Source organism: Nicotiana tabacum, chromosome 6 (assembly GCF_000715075.1).
Source record: "Nicotiana tabacum cultivar K326 chromosome 6, ASM71507v2, whole genome shotgun sequence".
Classification (NCBI taxonomy): domain Eukaryota; kingdom Viridiplantae; phylum Streptophyta; class Magnoliopsida; order Solanales; family Solanaceae; genus Nicotiana; species Nicotiana tabacum.
The window spans coordinates 118,070,882-118,086,644 of NC_134085.1; the positions used below are offsets into that span (position 1 = coordinate 118,070,882).

General features: G+C 40.0%; 1 protein-coding gene across 1 annotated transcript; it reads right to left on the reverse strand.

The window, feature by feature from the left end:
* Positions 1-920: 920 nt before the first annotated feature.
* LOC107767191 (pectinesterase 2-like) lies at positions 921-3,042 on the reverse strand. Its single transcript, XM_016586116.2, has 2 exons — positions 2,160-3,042; positions 921-1,632 (listed from the first exon to the last, which is right to left on the reverse strand). The coding sequence occupies exons 1-2, from the start codon at positions 3,040-3,042 to the stop codon at positions 941-943; spliced, it is 1,575 nt and encodes a 524-aa protein (XP_016441602.1). The 3' UTR covers positions 921-940.
* Positions 3,043-15,763: the final 12,721 nt, after the last annotated feature.

The window sequence follows — 15,763 nt, forward strand, 5'->3', positions numbered from 1 at the left end:
TTTTAAAGGGTTCAAAATCGGATGAGTCCCATGTTCAATTACATAGTCTTGGTTTAAAAAGATTAAGGAAACAAAGGCATAATCTAAACCAAGAGAATGATGAAAACGCCAACTCCAAACTTTGTTCCAGTATTTAAAGCACAATAAAGGAGTGAGAGACAAAATAACCGAGATGCCAAGAATCTGGCAAATAACGTAGAACACTGAAACATATATCACCAATAAAAAGTTATTTCCACTGTGATTTTATTTTAACCCATTCGAACCATTAATCAAAAATCGTAGACTATCATATGAACCAAAAATCATTGACTAAGTCATACAAGAATTTGAACCGCCATGTATTGCATCGACAGATTTTACTAACACTGAACAAATAGCTAAAGGGAGGCTCTGGTACCACGATATAGAATTTAATGACATACATAGAGCCAATGCAGCGGAAATTAAACAAGGAACGTATCTTTAGCCATAGTTGTTCAAGTGTTATAGAATCACCTTATAAAACTTTTATAGAAAACCTAGGAGTCTTCTAGCTTGTGCCTATTGTAGGATGCCAGACTAATGGAGTCACAGACATATTTATAGGTAGGCTAGAGACTCTTAGGCAAATACTTTAGCCCCAGAGACTTCTCCATAAATTAGTTATTCTAAGGACTCCTAATATATGGTAATTTCTTTCCATCAAAGAAACTACCATATATGCATAACTATAGAATATTATCTCATATATTATTTCCTTTGGGGGACAAGATAAATAATTTATTACCTTATATGTGAGTCACACTAGAAGTCTCTAGAAGAGACGGTAATTTCTAACATTTCATGCTGTAATTTAAACACATACACAGAGCCATAATTTTTACAAGAACACATGACTTATCGATTAAGAATTGCAAAACAAAACAACATCGACACCAATTATAAAAGAATCATGTTATTAGAGACCTGCACGAAATGGCACATTGGTTGCAGGCAACCATGATCGACCACCAATAAAATTTTCCACACTGAACTTTGCTGCTTCATTTGAATTTGTGATCACTCGATATCCGCGCCACCTCACTCTCCTACTAGTCGATGCTCCAGGTCCACTGTTCCTATATTCTCCATAGTACAAAGTATTTAAAGCAAAATTACCATCCCATTGTAGCCAACCAGCAGGATCTACCAATGAATGAAGGTACGTTTTCATAAAAACAGTACGTGAATATTGTTTCCATGGTCGTCCCAAAAATGTCTTGAATGTACTTAGCACAGGCCTAAGATCAGAAGCTGCCATAACTCGCGAATTATGTATTGAAATTCCAGTATTTTGGTTAGGATCAGTACGGCCTTGTGCTGTTATAGTAATTTTTTGTTTATCCATAGGTCTCCTAGCAAATATCATGCAGTTTTGCAAAACTACTGCAGCGTTTCCAAAAATGAAGTCCACTGTCCCATAGATATAGCATTCTTTATAGAATTGTCTTTGTGAATGGACGTAAAGTGTGTCTTGATATCCTTCAAATCCACAACGATAAAAAACTGATCGGTCAGATCCAGAACGCAGTGCAACTGCTTGATGATTTTGTGGACCAGCTGTGTTGCGGAATGTAATGCCTCGAGCAATGAATCCTTCCCCAGTAACAGCTGCAAATTTGTAAGAGGGTCAAAAAATTAATTTTTGCAATATATAATAGTAGAAACAATAAAATATAGAAAGTGATCTCCAATTTAGGAGAAGTTATATATATTTTGTTTGAACATGAATATCAACGTAAATTATATATCTCATGAAGTTAACTCGTTGTATTAGAGTTTTTTTATAAGTAGGGTGAGACCGAAATAACTAATTTTGGAACAATCAAATATCTCTAGAAAATTAAGTCGGAAATTTTTTGGAGAACCCGAAACAAAATGTACAAAATTTGGTTTACAATTTATTACATGTAAAGAAATTAGTAGTAACTAAATTAGTAAATCCTTTACGATTAGTTGTGACGTTAAGAGAACATGCATGTCGTTTTGGAGCTATCTCTTTACATGCTTTATTACTTTCATGGGATTGAATCGTTAAGATTAATTCCCTTGCGTAGTGAACCTGCTTAATTTTTTGTTTTTACTTTAAAATCACATTTCATTAGCAAAAGAAAAAGATTGGGTAGCGGTATACTTACCAACAGTAGCAGATTTAAACGTGGTAGAACCTCCGACTACACTGCGGCTACCCGTGATAATGGTGTACCTCAAACCATCACCAACCAACATAATATTCTTCATTTTGTTTCCAATCTCCAAATTTTCTCTGTAAGCTCCACGTTTCACATGGATAATAAACCTTCCATTTCCATTTCCACTTCTTTTAGCAGCAGCATCTAACGCTGCTTTAATTGTCCGGAAATTCCCCGTACCATCTTGAGCCACCACTAAATTTGGCCTTATGGAAGATAATTGCAACAATTTTCTGTCACCTGGAGGAACCCAAGTTGGGAAACCATCTCTGTAAGTTTGCTTCAAAGTGGACCCATTAATATTGTTGAGTGCCAAAGTGTTACAAATTAATTCAGACACACTGTTTGACATGAGACTAGGTAAAATGTAGTCTGAATTAACGCCTAGCTCAACGAACCCGGTTCGACAAGTTTCGAGATTTGTTAAAGCTGTACTCAACCATGTTTGTGTATCAAAATCGGTACACTTGGTATTTGGGTCGAGTGTTTTATTGAGTTGGAGAATTGTGCTCTCGTAGAGGTTAACGCAATCCGACCAAGCTGCCTTCTCGCGTTCATTCCTACACTTTGCACCTAGTTGTTTGGTGTAAGTCTCAGCTTCGAGGGCTCTTTCCATGGCTATTTGCATTGCCATATTCTTGAAATCTGTCGTGTGCTTGGGTGCGAAATGATACATCCCATGGTTCATGAAATACTTGCATTGATTGGGGTAAGGGGCTTTGTTGCACCAATCATTGATGTCATTGTCAAAAAGGGTAATGGAAAAAGCAGGAAAAAGGAATGTGGAAAAGGAAATGAATAGTGCGAAGAAACCAAGCTTTGTCTCCATTGGTTAAAATTTCTTTTGATAGCCATAACTTTGACAATGGCTAGGTTATATAGTTGCACAAGTGAGGTGACAGGTTGTATTGAGATGGTTTTTGAGCATGATTGAGAAGGACAGAATTTAGGAATAATAGCAAAGTCAAATGCAATATTTTCATTACAAGTACAAACTGCAAAGTTTCCCTTGACGAATATTGTCAAAACAAAATTTCTGAGGATAATTTAATCATAACTAACTTTAGGAACCTATATTAAAATGAAGTCATGCCAGTCTAATTCAATCAAATAAAAGAACTACGTGCTTGTCAAATAGCTGTACCGCACGTCTATGTTCTATATCAACGAATTATTACGTGTTACAATTATCAAGCTTCTCAAATTCAAACAAGATAATAATACAATAAAAGGTTAAAGGCAGTTGCAAGAAGTCCACGCGATATCGGTTTGAAGATGGCATGAAGCATTTCTTATTAGTCCTTTTTGTTTCTGTTGAAATATAATTAAGTAGAATTTTTCGCAAATTTTTTCCTGAATAGGTTAGAGAGATATGAGAGCTTCTCTCTCTAAACATATCCAATACACTATTCACCATCCTTACTCTTTGTTTTGAACAACTCCTTCCCTCAGCAACCCTTCATCATGAGACAACATACTCCGGATCATGTACCTCATCAACCTGATAATGAACCCCCCCCCCCCCCGACATAGACAACATGCAAATTGATGACCCAACCCCAACTCCATTCAAGGCAACTTTCCTTCAAAAACTTTGTTCTATCACTAGCTCTTTCCACCTCCCACAGGCTAATTGCACCATTACAAAAGAGCTTGATCTATCAGATGAAAGCACAACTGTGCAAAACGATGGTGATGAAAACTTCATCCCACTAACCACTACTGATAAAGAGCGACTTTACTCACCATGGAAATACTCCGTTATTATCAAAGTTTTTGGGAAAAAATTAGTCCACCAGCTCCTTCGTCAAAAACTCATCCCCCTTTGGAAGCCGACGGAGGATTTATCTTTACTTAATTTGGGATCTGATTTTTTTCTAATTAAGTTTAATAAAGAAGAAAATATGCAGAATGCTTTGCATGGAGGACCTTGGTTTATTCTTAACCACTTTCTATCTGTCCGGAAATAGGAGCCAAAATTTATCGCATCAAACACACAACTAACCTTCTCAGTGTTGTGGGTTCGTCTCCCAGAGCTAACTACCAAGTTCTATGATCTAGAAATTCTCCAACGTATGGGTTCAAAGCTGGGACAATTATTAAAGGTAGACACTTGCACCTCTGCAACAACAAGGGGCCGATATGCACGTATTTGCATTGAAGTTTCCTTAGAAAAGCCACTAAAAACACATATACACATAGGCAACCATAAGCAGATCTTACTCTATGAAGGTCTTAATCTACTCTGCACCAAATGTGGACGCTTTGGACATGCATCATGGAGCTGTCTATTTGTTATCAACCATAACACCATACAACAAACTCCTACATCTGACCAATCACACGACATCACACACACTACAGGACCCAGTGGAAGAGGAATGGAAAGTAGTCACCTTTCCAAAAAGATCAAACACACGATACCCCTACAGGCAAGCCACTAGATCAAACACACGATACCCCTACAGGCAAGCCACTCCTAACACTGATAACGCCTCTTCTTCAAGACAACATTCAATTGTGTAAAGTCGGACAGGGCAACAACAGGCGGCGGCCGCTACAGTGGACGATATCTACACAGGTACATCCTCTAACCCTAATGGGCATCCTAAGGTCCAACTAAAAATGGATAACAAGCTACAGAAATTACCCACTACAAATGTCACCAACTAATTCTTCTCACTAAACCACATTGAGTCAAACATGACCCAATCGGAATTACACAGTCGAAACCCAACACTAGCCCACTTCTCGTTAAAGCCCACTACCAATTCTAAATCTATGGCTGATAAAAACCATAACTCTCTAGAGGCCCAGTCCGATGTACAAATCAAATCACAATAGCCCACTACTACCTCTAACATAAATAATTCTAACTCTTCTAATTCCAATCATAACCTACAACTAGACTACCAGTTACCAGTCACAGCAAATTGCCTGGACACGCCAAATATTACTACACAGACACGTAGATTTACCACCCTAACACATACACACGCCGCTGCTTCCATCAAACCACAAACCGCCACATCGCCACAGAAATTTGAAAACCCCAATGCACAACCATTTTTACCACGAAATAATCCAACAGCTTTGCATGAAACAGTAACCAAATCATGCAATCCTATTCCATGCAACTCTACTGCATCACTTCTCCCATCAAAACATAATCATCACACTTCACATGCCATTATTTCTACTGAATCACCTATATACACTACTAGTCCAACTGGCCAAACTTCAACATCAAATACTTCAATCTCCACTTCTCCTTAATAACTTACCACATAACACATCTCCTTCATCCAACTTTAGCTCAAACCAATATCCATAAAGAGATAGTTTGTATGGGTCCACCAAGTCTTAGAGTACCTGGTCCTCTACAAGTTTCTGCTAAAAATCCCACACAAGGGGATCAAAAAACCACGATCTACACCTGTAGACTTTTAACTTTACTAACTTGTAATCTTACCTATTACAAACCACTTTACAATACTTCCGATTGCAAAGGATTTACTCAACTAACTTGTGGTACCTTTACCACAAGCCACTTTATGACTATCGTAGTTACAAAGGCTTTTTCTAACTTGTGGTGCTAGCACCCCAAGCCATTTCGTAATTCTACAATTACAAAGCCTTTTTTTATGACTAAATCTAGTCACAACCTAAACTCAGCGAGTTTGAGGATTTACAAGAGGACTCCTAATTAGTATGCTTCTAAGTAAGCAATTTTAGGAGATATAGTAAGTACAATAACAAGGTTACAATTCAACTAGGACAACAACAATCAATCTTTTAGAAACTGGTCCGTAGTGGCGTTCAACCTTGTTCTTCAAGCTTGAGAGGATAATGAATTTTTTGTTTTTTGCAAAAAGCTTGAATGAGAAACAGAAACCTTCTAGTAATATCTTTGTATGAAGCTTCATCGGGTACATCTTGATCACATCACTTGAGGTGATGTGAGTGCTTTGTTTGATTAGAGAGTGAGTGGGCTGACAGTGTATTGCAGTGCGGCAGAAACAGTACCGTCAGTCACTTTAGCTCCACTTGTGTCCACATGACTTTGTACTGCTACATAGGAACCACAGGAGCACCAGGTCCTTGATTGGTTCCTAACTCCTGAATCTGTAGCAGTTCATCCTTAGCTGGAATCTGTTTAAGTTTGCAGCAATCCAAGTTGGTCAGGTTCCCTATCTGGTTCTTATCAGTAAGTTTGTTTGATCATCAAAGCACAAGGCAAGAGTATTTAAGATCTATCAATTTCCCCCTTTTTGATGATGACAAACTTAAACAGTTATAAGTTCAGAATTAAGGCAGCAGAGAGCAGTGTCAAAGAGTTCCTCCTGAGACGATATTCCCCAGTTCCCTAATGTGATTCCCCCTGAGTCCATATTAATCTTTTTTCCCCTTTTGGCATCATTAAAAAGAATAAAAGCACAAAGAAGTCCAGCCAAGCTAACACATGCCACATATGTACACACTAGCATGAGAAAGAATAGAATGCAAAGAGAAAGTAATTGACAAAATAAAAGAGGATTTAGATTAATAATAGTTTCATATGCCCCTTCCTTTGAAAAAGGAAGAGGCAACATTTGGACTTGATCACGAGAGCAGTAGTAGTAGTACATCCCAACCACAACGAAAAAAAATAACAAAAAACATTCACCAATCATCAACAGAAAAAAAAAACACATCCAGATAACTGGTCACTGAGGGGAAACTTAAGGGGAACTAGGAGGAAAAGGCTTGGAAGCAGCGGCAAGTGTCTGAAGAACAAGGTCTATTTGGGCATTTCCCGAATTTTGCTCGTTGAGCAGTTTGATTTTCAGGTTCTCAACTTCCGCCCTGAGGTTAGCATTTTCTTGAGTCAAACGGATCACCTCATCATTCGACATGGGAACCGCTCGAGCTTACTGACCTTCTAGGATGGCATTCCTGGCCTTCAGTTGACGTATCTCTTCAGCTGCACTATTTTGGGCATTGATGAGCTGAAACACAATTGAAGTGCTTCCTACACCCCTATACTTCTCAATACACTCGCACTCTTCCAAGGTTGTCTATGAGAATGTCTGCTTATATGGGTCCCTACTTTGCCGTTCCCAGCGGAACCTCAAAGTATTTGAACACTTGCGTGAGCAAGAATCCATAGGGAAGCCCGTGATTGCCATCCTTGAAATCAGCCACTTTCTGCATATGCTCAATCATTATGGCAGGCAAACTCACAGGGTTGAAACCGTCCAATTGCTCCATTAAGAATAAATCAAATTTGGAAGTGATAGATCTCCTTTCTGCTCGAGGCAGCAGGACTTTGTTCACCAGTTCAAACAACAACTGGTAGATGGAAAGCAGTGCTTTCTTATGAACCTGGTCCCCCTTCTTATTAGAGTTATCTTTCACGACTGCATTTTGGAAGTTGTATTGACAAACATCTCTTACACTAGACACCCCAATAGTAGGAACCTGCAGAATTTTCCCAAGTAATTTCACGTCAAAGACAATATCCACCCTATTTACTAAAGCACACACATGGTCAGTATCCACTGGAAAGAGACTGGCGAAGAAGCTCTTGACCTCCTCCTCATACACTTTAGGAGAGTCAATGTAGAACAGATGTGTCCATTTCTGAAACTCCACCATTTCTAGAAGCTGACGAATTCTTGCCATCTCAGAGATTGTTGGGTCAAACATGCTACCCAGCAAAACCTTTTGATGCCTTAGTCGCTCAGATCTAAGGCAGACGTCACTTCTAGATTTCTTACCAGAACTGGGTTCTTCAACTGTTTCCCATTTACGTTTCCTATGTTTTTCTCCACTAACTTTACCTTTCCCCTTGGACTTGACAAGAATATCTTCATCACTCACTGCCTCCTTTGTCTTGGACTTGGAAGTAGATCCTTTTGTTATGGAGACAGACTTAACCTTTTCAAGGACCTCCTAACAAGGGAACCAGGTTCCTCAGGGGTTCCTTCCTCCACCACAACGACAGGGATAGCTTCATCACTTATAGGGACACCATTTTTTACCAACTTTCTCCTTTTCTTTTTACTACTTTTCTTGCTCTTTTGAAGTGCAGAATCGTAGGTTGCTTTGACTTGAAGCCTGGTAGTAGGCCGCTTACTTTCAGACTCAGGAGTGGTGACAACCTTGCGCTGACTCAAGAATGCATCTAGGGTCATATTGTTCAGGTCTTCTTCATCACTAGACCTCATTTCTGATGCTTGAATTTTCAGGGGCACAACATTGAAAGTAGGTACAGCACTATCCTGGGGTTGAGAGTCCTGACCTGGGTCCTCCGGAGAGGGATCAAGTTCCTCACGAGATGCCCCAGTAGTGTATATTGTTGTATTCCCTTCAACAGCCAGAAGGGTCCCTTCTACCCACACGCTTTGTGACTCTTTTCTCTGAGAAATAACTTCATGCAGTATGCCATCCCCGGATATGAAAAACACAGTCTTTTCTTCCTCAACGGGTGCTTCCACGACCATGGAGTCAACAGTAACGATGGCGGAGCCTTTTGTGAAGTCAGTATTTTCACCTTGTTTTCCAATTAGGGTTTTACTAGTATGGGCATCAGATGAAATTGATGACGGAATAGTTTCAGGAGTTTCAGAGTAGGAAGGAGGTTGAGAAACTAGGGAAGTAGTGATTGTAGCAGTGGAGGTGATAGAGGGTGACACGGACTCAGTGAAGAGGAGAGGTCCCATGGATGGGTCAGAGGTTTTCTCAGCCATTGGAAGAGGAGGTCTGATGATCCTTCCTTTTGGTGAATCTAGAATAGGTCTTATGGTTATGAAGAGCAGACGAGAGGGGTTTTTAAATGGAGAGGACAATTATAAAGTAAGAAGAATAGGTACTGGTTCTGAAACGGCGGTTGGGCGAGGAGAATCGTGACATTTCAGAGGGAGATGGAACGTTTTGAATTGAAGAGATGTGACAGCCGGATCTGAAAAGTTGATGACATGGCAGTTGTATTTTGTTCCTTTTAAGACGTGTATTAAAGGATGTACAGAACTACTAACCTTTAGTACAAGAACCTGGTTCTTGCGAAACATTTTCTTCAAGTCCTCCTTCCCCTTTTTTGAAAAGAATTAATCCTCTTTTATCAGTCATGTGCTGCATCTACTGCTTCTATGCTCATCATGTGTGTTTACTTGTAACGGTATTAAAGTGAGTTAGGCAGGGCTAGAAAACACTTTGAACCTATTATTTCTTAATAACTCTAGCCAACTCAAAAAGGGATCAGGTTCTTAGTTTGGCCTCAACAGTCCCAACTTTACCCTGTTTCTTTCGAACTGTTCCCTACTTAGTGCCTTGGTAAAAATGTCTGTAATTTGATCTTCAGTGTTGCAGAACTTCGTGCGTATCAACCCTTTCTCCATATTATCTCTCAGAAAATAATGCCTCACATCAATATGTTTGGTCCTTTTATGTTGGACTGGATTCTTCGCCATGTTGAGTGCACTGATATTGTCACATAGGAGCGGCACACTCTCAGTGAGAACTCTAAAATCATCTAGTTGCTGCTTGATCCACAGAAGCTAAGCACAGCAGGATGCTGCAGCCATATATTCAGCTTCAGCTATTGAAAGAGCCACTGAATTTTGCTTCCTTGTACCCCAAGAGATAAGACATGATCCTAAAAAGTGAGCCATCCCAGAAGTACTTTTTTTGTCCACAAGATAACCTACATAGTCTGCATCAGCATACCCAATTAGATTAAAATTGTCACCTGATGGATAATATAGCACCAGGTCCTACGTGCCTTTGAGATATCTCAGTATTCTTTTTGCAACCTTCAAGTGAGATTCCTTGGGGTTAGATTGAAACCTCGCACACAAACCCATGCTAAAAACAACATCAGGTCGACTAGCAGTGAGATAGAGAAGAGACCCAATGATGCCTCTATACATTGTTTGATTCACAGGAGATCATATTTCATCCATGTCCAGTCGGGTGGCAGTTGCAATGGGAGTGTCTATCACCTTTGATGCTTCCATGTCAAACCTCTTCAAGAGTTCCCTAATGTATTTTTGCTGACAGATGGAAGTACATTTTGGGGACTGTTTTACTTGAATACCCAAGAAGAAATTTAATTCCCTCATCATGCTCATTTCAAATTCACTCCCCATAAGTTTTGCAAATTCTTCACATAGGGAGTCAGTTGTTGCTCCAAAGATGATATCATCAACATAGACCTGAACAATGAGCAGGTTCCTTTCTCGTTTCTTTAAGAAAAGAGTGTTGTCAATCTTTCCTCTCTTAAAGCCATTTTCTAAGAGAAATTTTGACAATCTTTCATACCACGCTCGAGGATGCTACTTTAGCCCATACAGGGCTTTGCCCAATTTGAACACATACTCAGGGTGCTCATGACTTTCAAACCCAGGTGGTTGCTTTACATAGACTTCTTCCTTAAGTAGTCCATTCAAGAATGCACTTTTGACATCCATTTGGAACAGAGTGAATTCCATATGAGAAGCAAAGGCGATCAGAATTCTGATGGCTTCCATGCGAGACACTAGAGCAAAAGTTTCATCATAGTCAATCCTTTCCTCCTGATTGTAACCTTGAACTACTAGCCTAGCCTTATTCCTTGTGCTAATTCCATGCTCATCGAGCTTGTTTCTGAATACCCACCTAGTTCCTATAATGGTTCTATCTGGGGGTCTGGGTACCAGGTGCCACACATTGTTTCTCTCAAGCTGATACAGCTCGTCTTGCATGGTTGTAATCCAATCTGTATCTTTTAGGGCTTCCTTGATGTTTTTGGGTTCTATTTAGGAGAGAAAAGCAGAGAAGGCAAGTGAATTTCTAGCTCTTGACCTGGTTTGGACTCCTGAATCTAGAGGAGTGATTATATTGTCTATGGGGTGAGAACTTTGATGTCTCCAGTTAGATGATTGGGGTTCATTCTGAGAAGAAGAAGGTATGTTTGGGTGATTTTCCTCTATCCTTCTCTCAGATGCAAGTGGAGTTCCCTGAACTGCATCAACCACTCTTTCTTCAGCTTCAGCGGTTGTAATTGAAGTGCTTGGTTCTGTAGATAATGAGGCAGCGTTGTCTTCATTTGCCTCCTTCATTTGACTCATCATATCTGCCTTTCCGTTTGTCATGTTAATGACTTCGCCAGGAACAAGTAAGGGTTCTCCATCTTGATCTTCCTCAGCGTTCTTCTCAAATGATGGGTGAGATTCATCAAAGATAACATGGATGTTTTCTTCAACATATTGAGTCCGCTTGTTATATATCTTGTAAGCCTTGCTTTGAGAAGAGTGGCCAAGAAATATCCCTTCATCACTTTTGGCATCGAACATACCAAGCTGATCTTTTCCATTATTGAGAACATAGCATTTGCATCCAAACGTTCCTAGGTAGGTCAGCTTGGGTTTTCTTCAATTTAGCAGTTCATATGGTGTCTTGTTCAGAATTGATCTGATCATGCACCTGTTCACTATGTTGTAGGCAGTGTTGACAGCTTCAGCCCAAAAGTTCTTTACAAGTCCACTGTCAATCAGCATTGTTCTTGCAATTTCTTCTAGAGTTCTGTTCTTTCTTTCTACTTCACCATTTTGCTGAGGAGTTCTAGGAGCTGAGAAGTTGTGAGAGATATCATTTTCATTGCAGAAATCATCGAATTTGACATTGTCAAATTCTGTCCCATGATCTAATCTAATGCATACAACTCTAGACTCCATTTTTACTTGAATTTTCTTCACAAAGGCCACAAATACTTCAGCCATTTCATATTTTGTTCTAAGAAACAAAGTCCATGTGAATCTGGAGTAGTCATCCACGATCACAAAAATGTATCTCTTTCCTCCTCTGCTTTGCACCCTCATAGGTCCACACAGATCCATATGCAAGAGCTCAAGTGGCTTTGAGGTGCTCACATCTCTTTTTGACTTAAAGGAGGACTTTACATGTTTTCCTCTAGCACAGGCATCGCAGACGACAGAGGCAAACCATGGACCAGGTTCTTCTGAATTAGTTTGTTCAGAAGAGAGAAGCTTGCATGGCCCAGTCTTCTATGTCATAGTTCAGCATCATCGTCAACCGCCTTCAGACAACTCAGATCACCACTCTGTAAAGATTCGAAATTAACAACATAGATGTTCTTGTATCTTTTGGCCACAGGACTATTTCACCAGTCACAAGGTTAGTGACTGTACATATTTTGGACAAGAACTCCACCTTGTTTCCCTTATCGCAAATTTAAGAGACACTCAGGAGACTACACTTAAGTCCATTGACATAGTACACATTTTCAATAGAGCGAGTGAGTGACTTCCTAACTTTTCCAACTCCAAGATTGTACCCCTTTTTGCCATTGCCAAAGGATACACTCCCTCCTTGTAGGGATTTTAGCGAAAGAAGATTTATGGTGTTCCCAGTCATGTGTTTCGAACATTCGCTATCCATGAACCATTGTTGACCACTTCCCTTCACTGTCCCCTGCACAAGAATTTTAGGAGTTATTATTTTAGGAGTTATTTTTAGGAACCCAAACAAGTTTGGGTACCTTGTAGTAACCAAGAGGATGAATAAGAGCTCTTTTAGTCCATGCAGGTAATGTGTGTTTTTTATGAGTGAAACCTGGTCCCTCTTTATGATCACACTTTCAACAACCACTTTATCTTTTGGTACTGATTGATTTTTGGCCTGGACACCTTCCTAGGAGCGCCTAGTGTTCCCATATTGGGTCCGAGGCCAGTTATCAGATGCAGTGGCGCTCTTACTGTGAGGGTTGTAAGGATCCCTTTTCCTTGAAAACCCTACTCCCCGCCCTTTTTCACTATCATTAGTGAACAAGGCAGTGGTAGCCTCTACGGACCATGTCCATTTTAGAGACTTTTCAAGGTCATTCATTACTTTTTCTATATTGGCTTGGAGGAGCTCATTTTTCTCAATTTCAGCGCTCATCCTACATTTCAAGGCCTTAACCTCATCTTCAAGCCTAACATATTCTTCACTAACTATCTCCTTTCCTCTTTCAGGGTTTTCAGGTTTTGACTTAGTCAAGGGCTCTACTATTTGTTCCCTTTGGTCAACAGCTTCTGCCAAGAGATCACTCTTTTCTTTTCTAAGAGTTTCAATAGCATTCTTTCGATCAGTAATTACAGCCACTAAGTCTTTCCTAGTATGTTCAGATTCTTCTAGTTCTAAGAACAAGGAATCCATATCCTCCGCAAGACTACAAAATGCAGTAATTAAAACATCAGCTAAACACATGAGTTTTTTTTGGAGAGTAGGATTTTAGATTTTTCTGAACATCCCTGAAGTTTACCTTTTCGTTGCCATTGTCTTCATCATTGTCTGATTGCCCCATCAAAGCAAGCGTTGAGTCATATCCAGTCTCCTCGCCTTCAACTGCCATCGTAGAACTATCGTCAGTATTAGATTTATTTTGTTTTACTTATGTAGTTTCATCATAAGCTATTTTCAAAGCCTCCCATATTTTCTTGGCAGTGTCGCATGTAGAGATTCTGTCGTACTCATTAGGTTCCAAACCATAAACTAGAATTTTCTTGGCACGAGCATTCTTCTTCAATGCTTTCTTATATGATTCAGTGTATTCTTCGATGGTCTTGATTGGAACAAACGGACCATCGCAGATAATATCCCAAAGCTCACAATCCTCAGCCATGATAAAATCATGCATTCTAGCTTTCCACCACCAATAGCATTTTCCATCAAACTTGGGTGGGTGGTATATGGATTGACCTTCTTCAAGATTTAGTGGAGCCATCATGAGGATCCTTCCTATGTGTTAACCTGATAGGAGGAACCCGCTCTGATACCAATTGATAGTTTGTATGGGTCTACCAAGTCTTAGAGTACCTGGTCCTCTACAAGTTTCTGCTGAGAGCACTTAGTAAAGCAGTAAGTAAATGAGGCAGAGGATTTTTACGTGGAAAAATCCCGCACAAGGGGATCAAAAAATCATGACCTACACCTGTAGGCTTTTAACTTTACTAACTTGTAATCTTACCTATTACAAGCCACTTTACAATACTTCCGATTGTAAAGGATTTACTCAACTAACGTGTGGTACCTTTACCACAAGCTACTTTGTGACTATCCTAGTTACAAAGGCTTTTTCTAACTTGTCACCCCAAGCCACTTTGCAATTATACAATTACAAAGACTTTTCTTTATGGCTAAATCTAGTCACAACCTAAACTCAGCGAGTTTGAGGATTTACAAGAGGACTCCTAATCAGTATGCTTCTAAGTAAGCAATTTTAGGAGATATAGTAAGTACAGTAACAAGGTTACAACTCAACTAGGACATCAACAATCGATCTTTTAGGAACTGGTCTATAGTGGCGTTCAACCTTGTTCTTCAAGCTTGAGAGGATGATGAGTTTTCTATTTTTTGCAAAAAGCTTAAATGAGAAACAGAAACCTTCCAGTGATGTCTTTGTATGAAGCTTCATCGGGTACATCTTGATCACATCACTTGAGGTGATGTGAGTGCTTTGTTTGATTAGAGAGTGAGTGGGCTGACAGTGTATTGCAGTGCGGCAGAAACAGTGCCGTCATTCACTTTAGCTCCACTTGTCCACATGACTTTGTACTGCTACATAGGAACCACAGGAGCACCAGGTCCTTGATTGGTTCCTAACTCCTGAATCTGTAGCAGTTCATCCTTAGCTGGAATCCGTTTAAGTTTGCAGCAATCCAAGTAGGTCAGGTTCCCTATCTGGTTCTTATCAGTAAGTTTGTTAGATCATCAAAATAATAGGCAAGAGTATTTAAGATCTATCATAAAGCCAACATGTAGAGACCAAATTTCACCCCCAGCACCCCAACCACTCTATGAGGGACAATCTCAACACAAACAACTCCTTCTTTTAACTCTCTCTCCTGATCATGCAGGGCCCTCAGCAACCACTACCAATGACACCACTGATATACACATCCCAACCGGAATTAATGGATTACCCACTCCAATCATGGTTGGAGATGGAACTCCAAGGTTATGCTCTAATTTTCACACTACAATTTAACAATCAAGAAGTGATACTACTAGTTCAAAATCCAACTCATCTAGCTAAAATAGTAACGCAGGGGATGCGCTTTGGGATGGAAGCGTATGCACAAAGTCAGTGGTACACCACTCACACACCACTAATGGTGGACCACCATCCATCGAGCTCACACACACCTCAATGGAACTACCCGATACATCCTCCATCACAGCTGGCAACCCCCACCATGAATCTTCTCCCATTATATCCTCCACACTATTGGGCCAAATCTATGCACCTTGGTTCCAACCCATAAATTCGTTCAATCCCCTAGCTCCCTATGCAACACCTAGCAGCTCCATACGACCCTTTTCCACCGACTGGACAACCTTCCCCAAACCCCCCCCCCCCCTCCATCTCCAAACGAATAAGAACTTCAAGCCAGGCAGGAGCTTGCAGAGATACTAGCAGAAATGAGGGAAACAATGACGGAATTTATATGGTTAAAGGGAATCTATCTCTACACCCTCAAAGAGCAGCACGAAAAAAATTTCATTCTCAAATGCCCGCCCGAACTCGA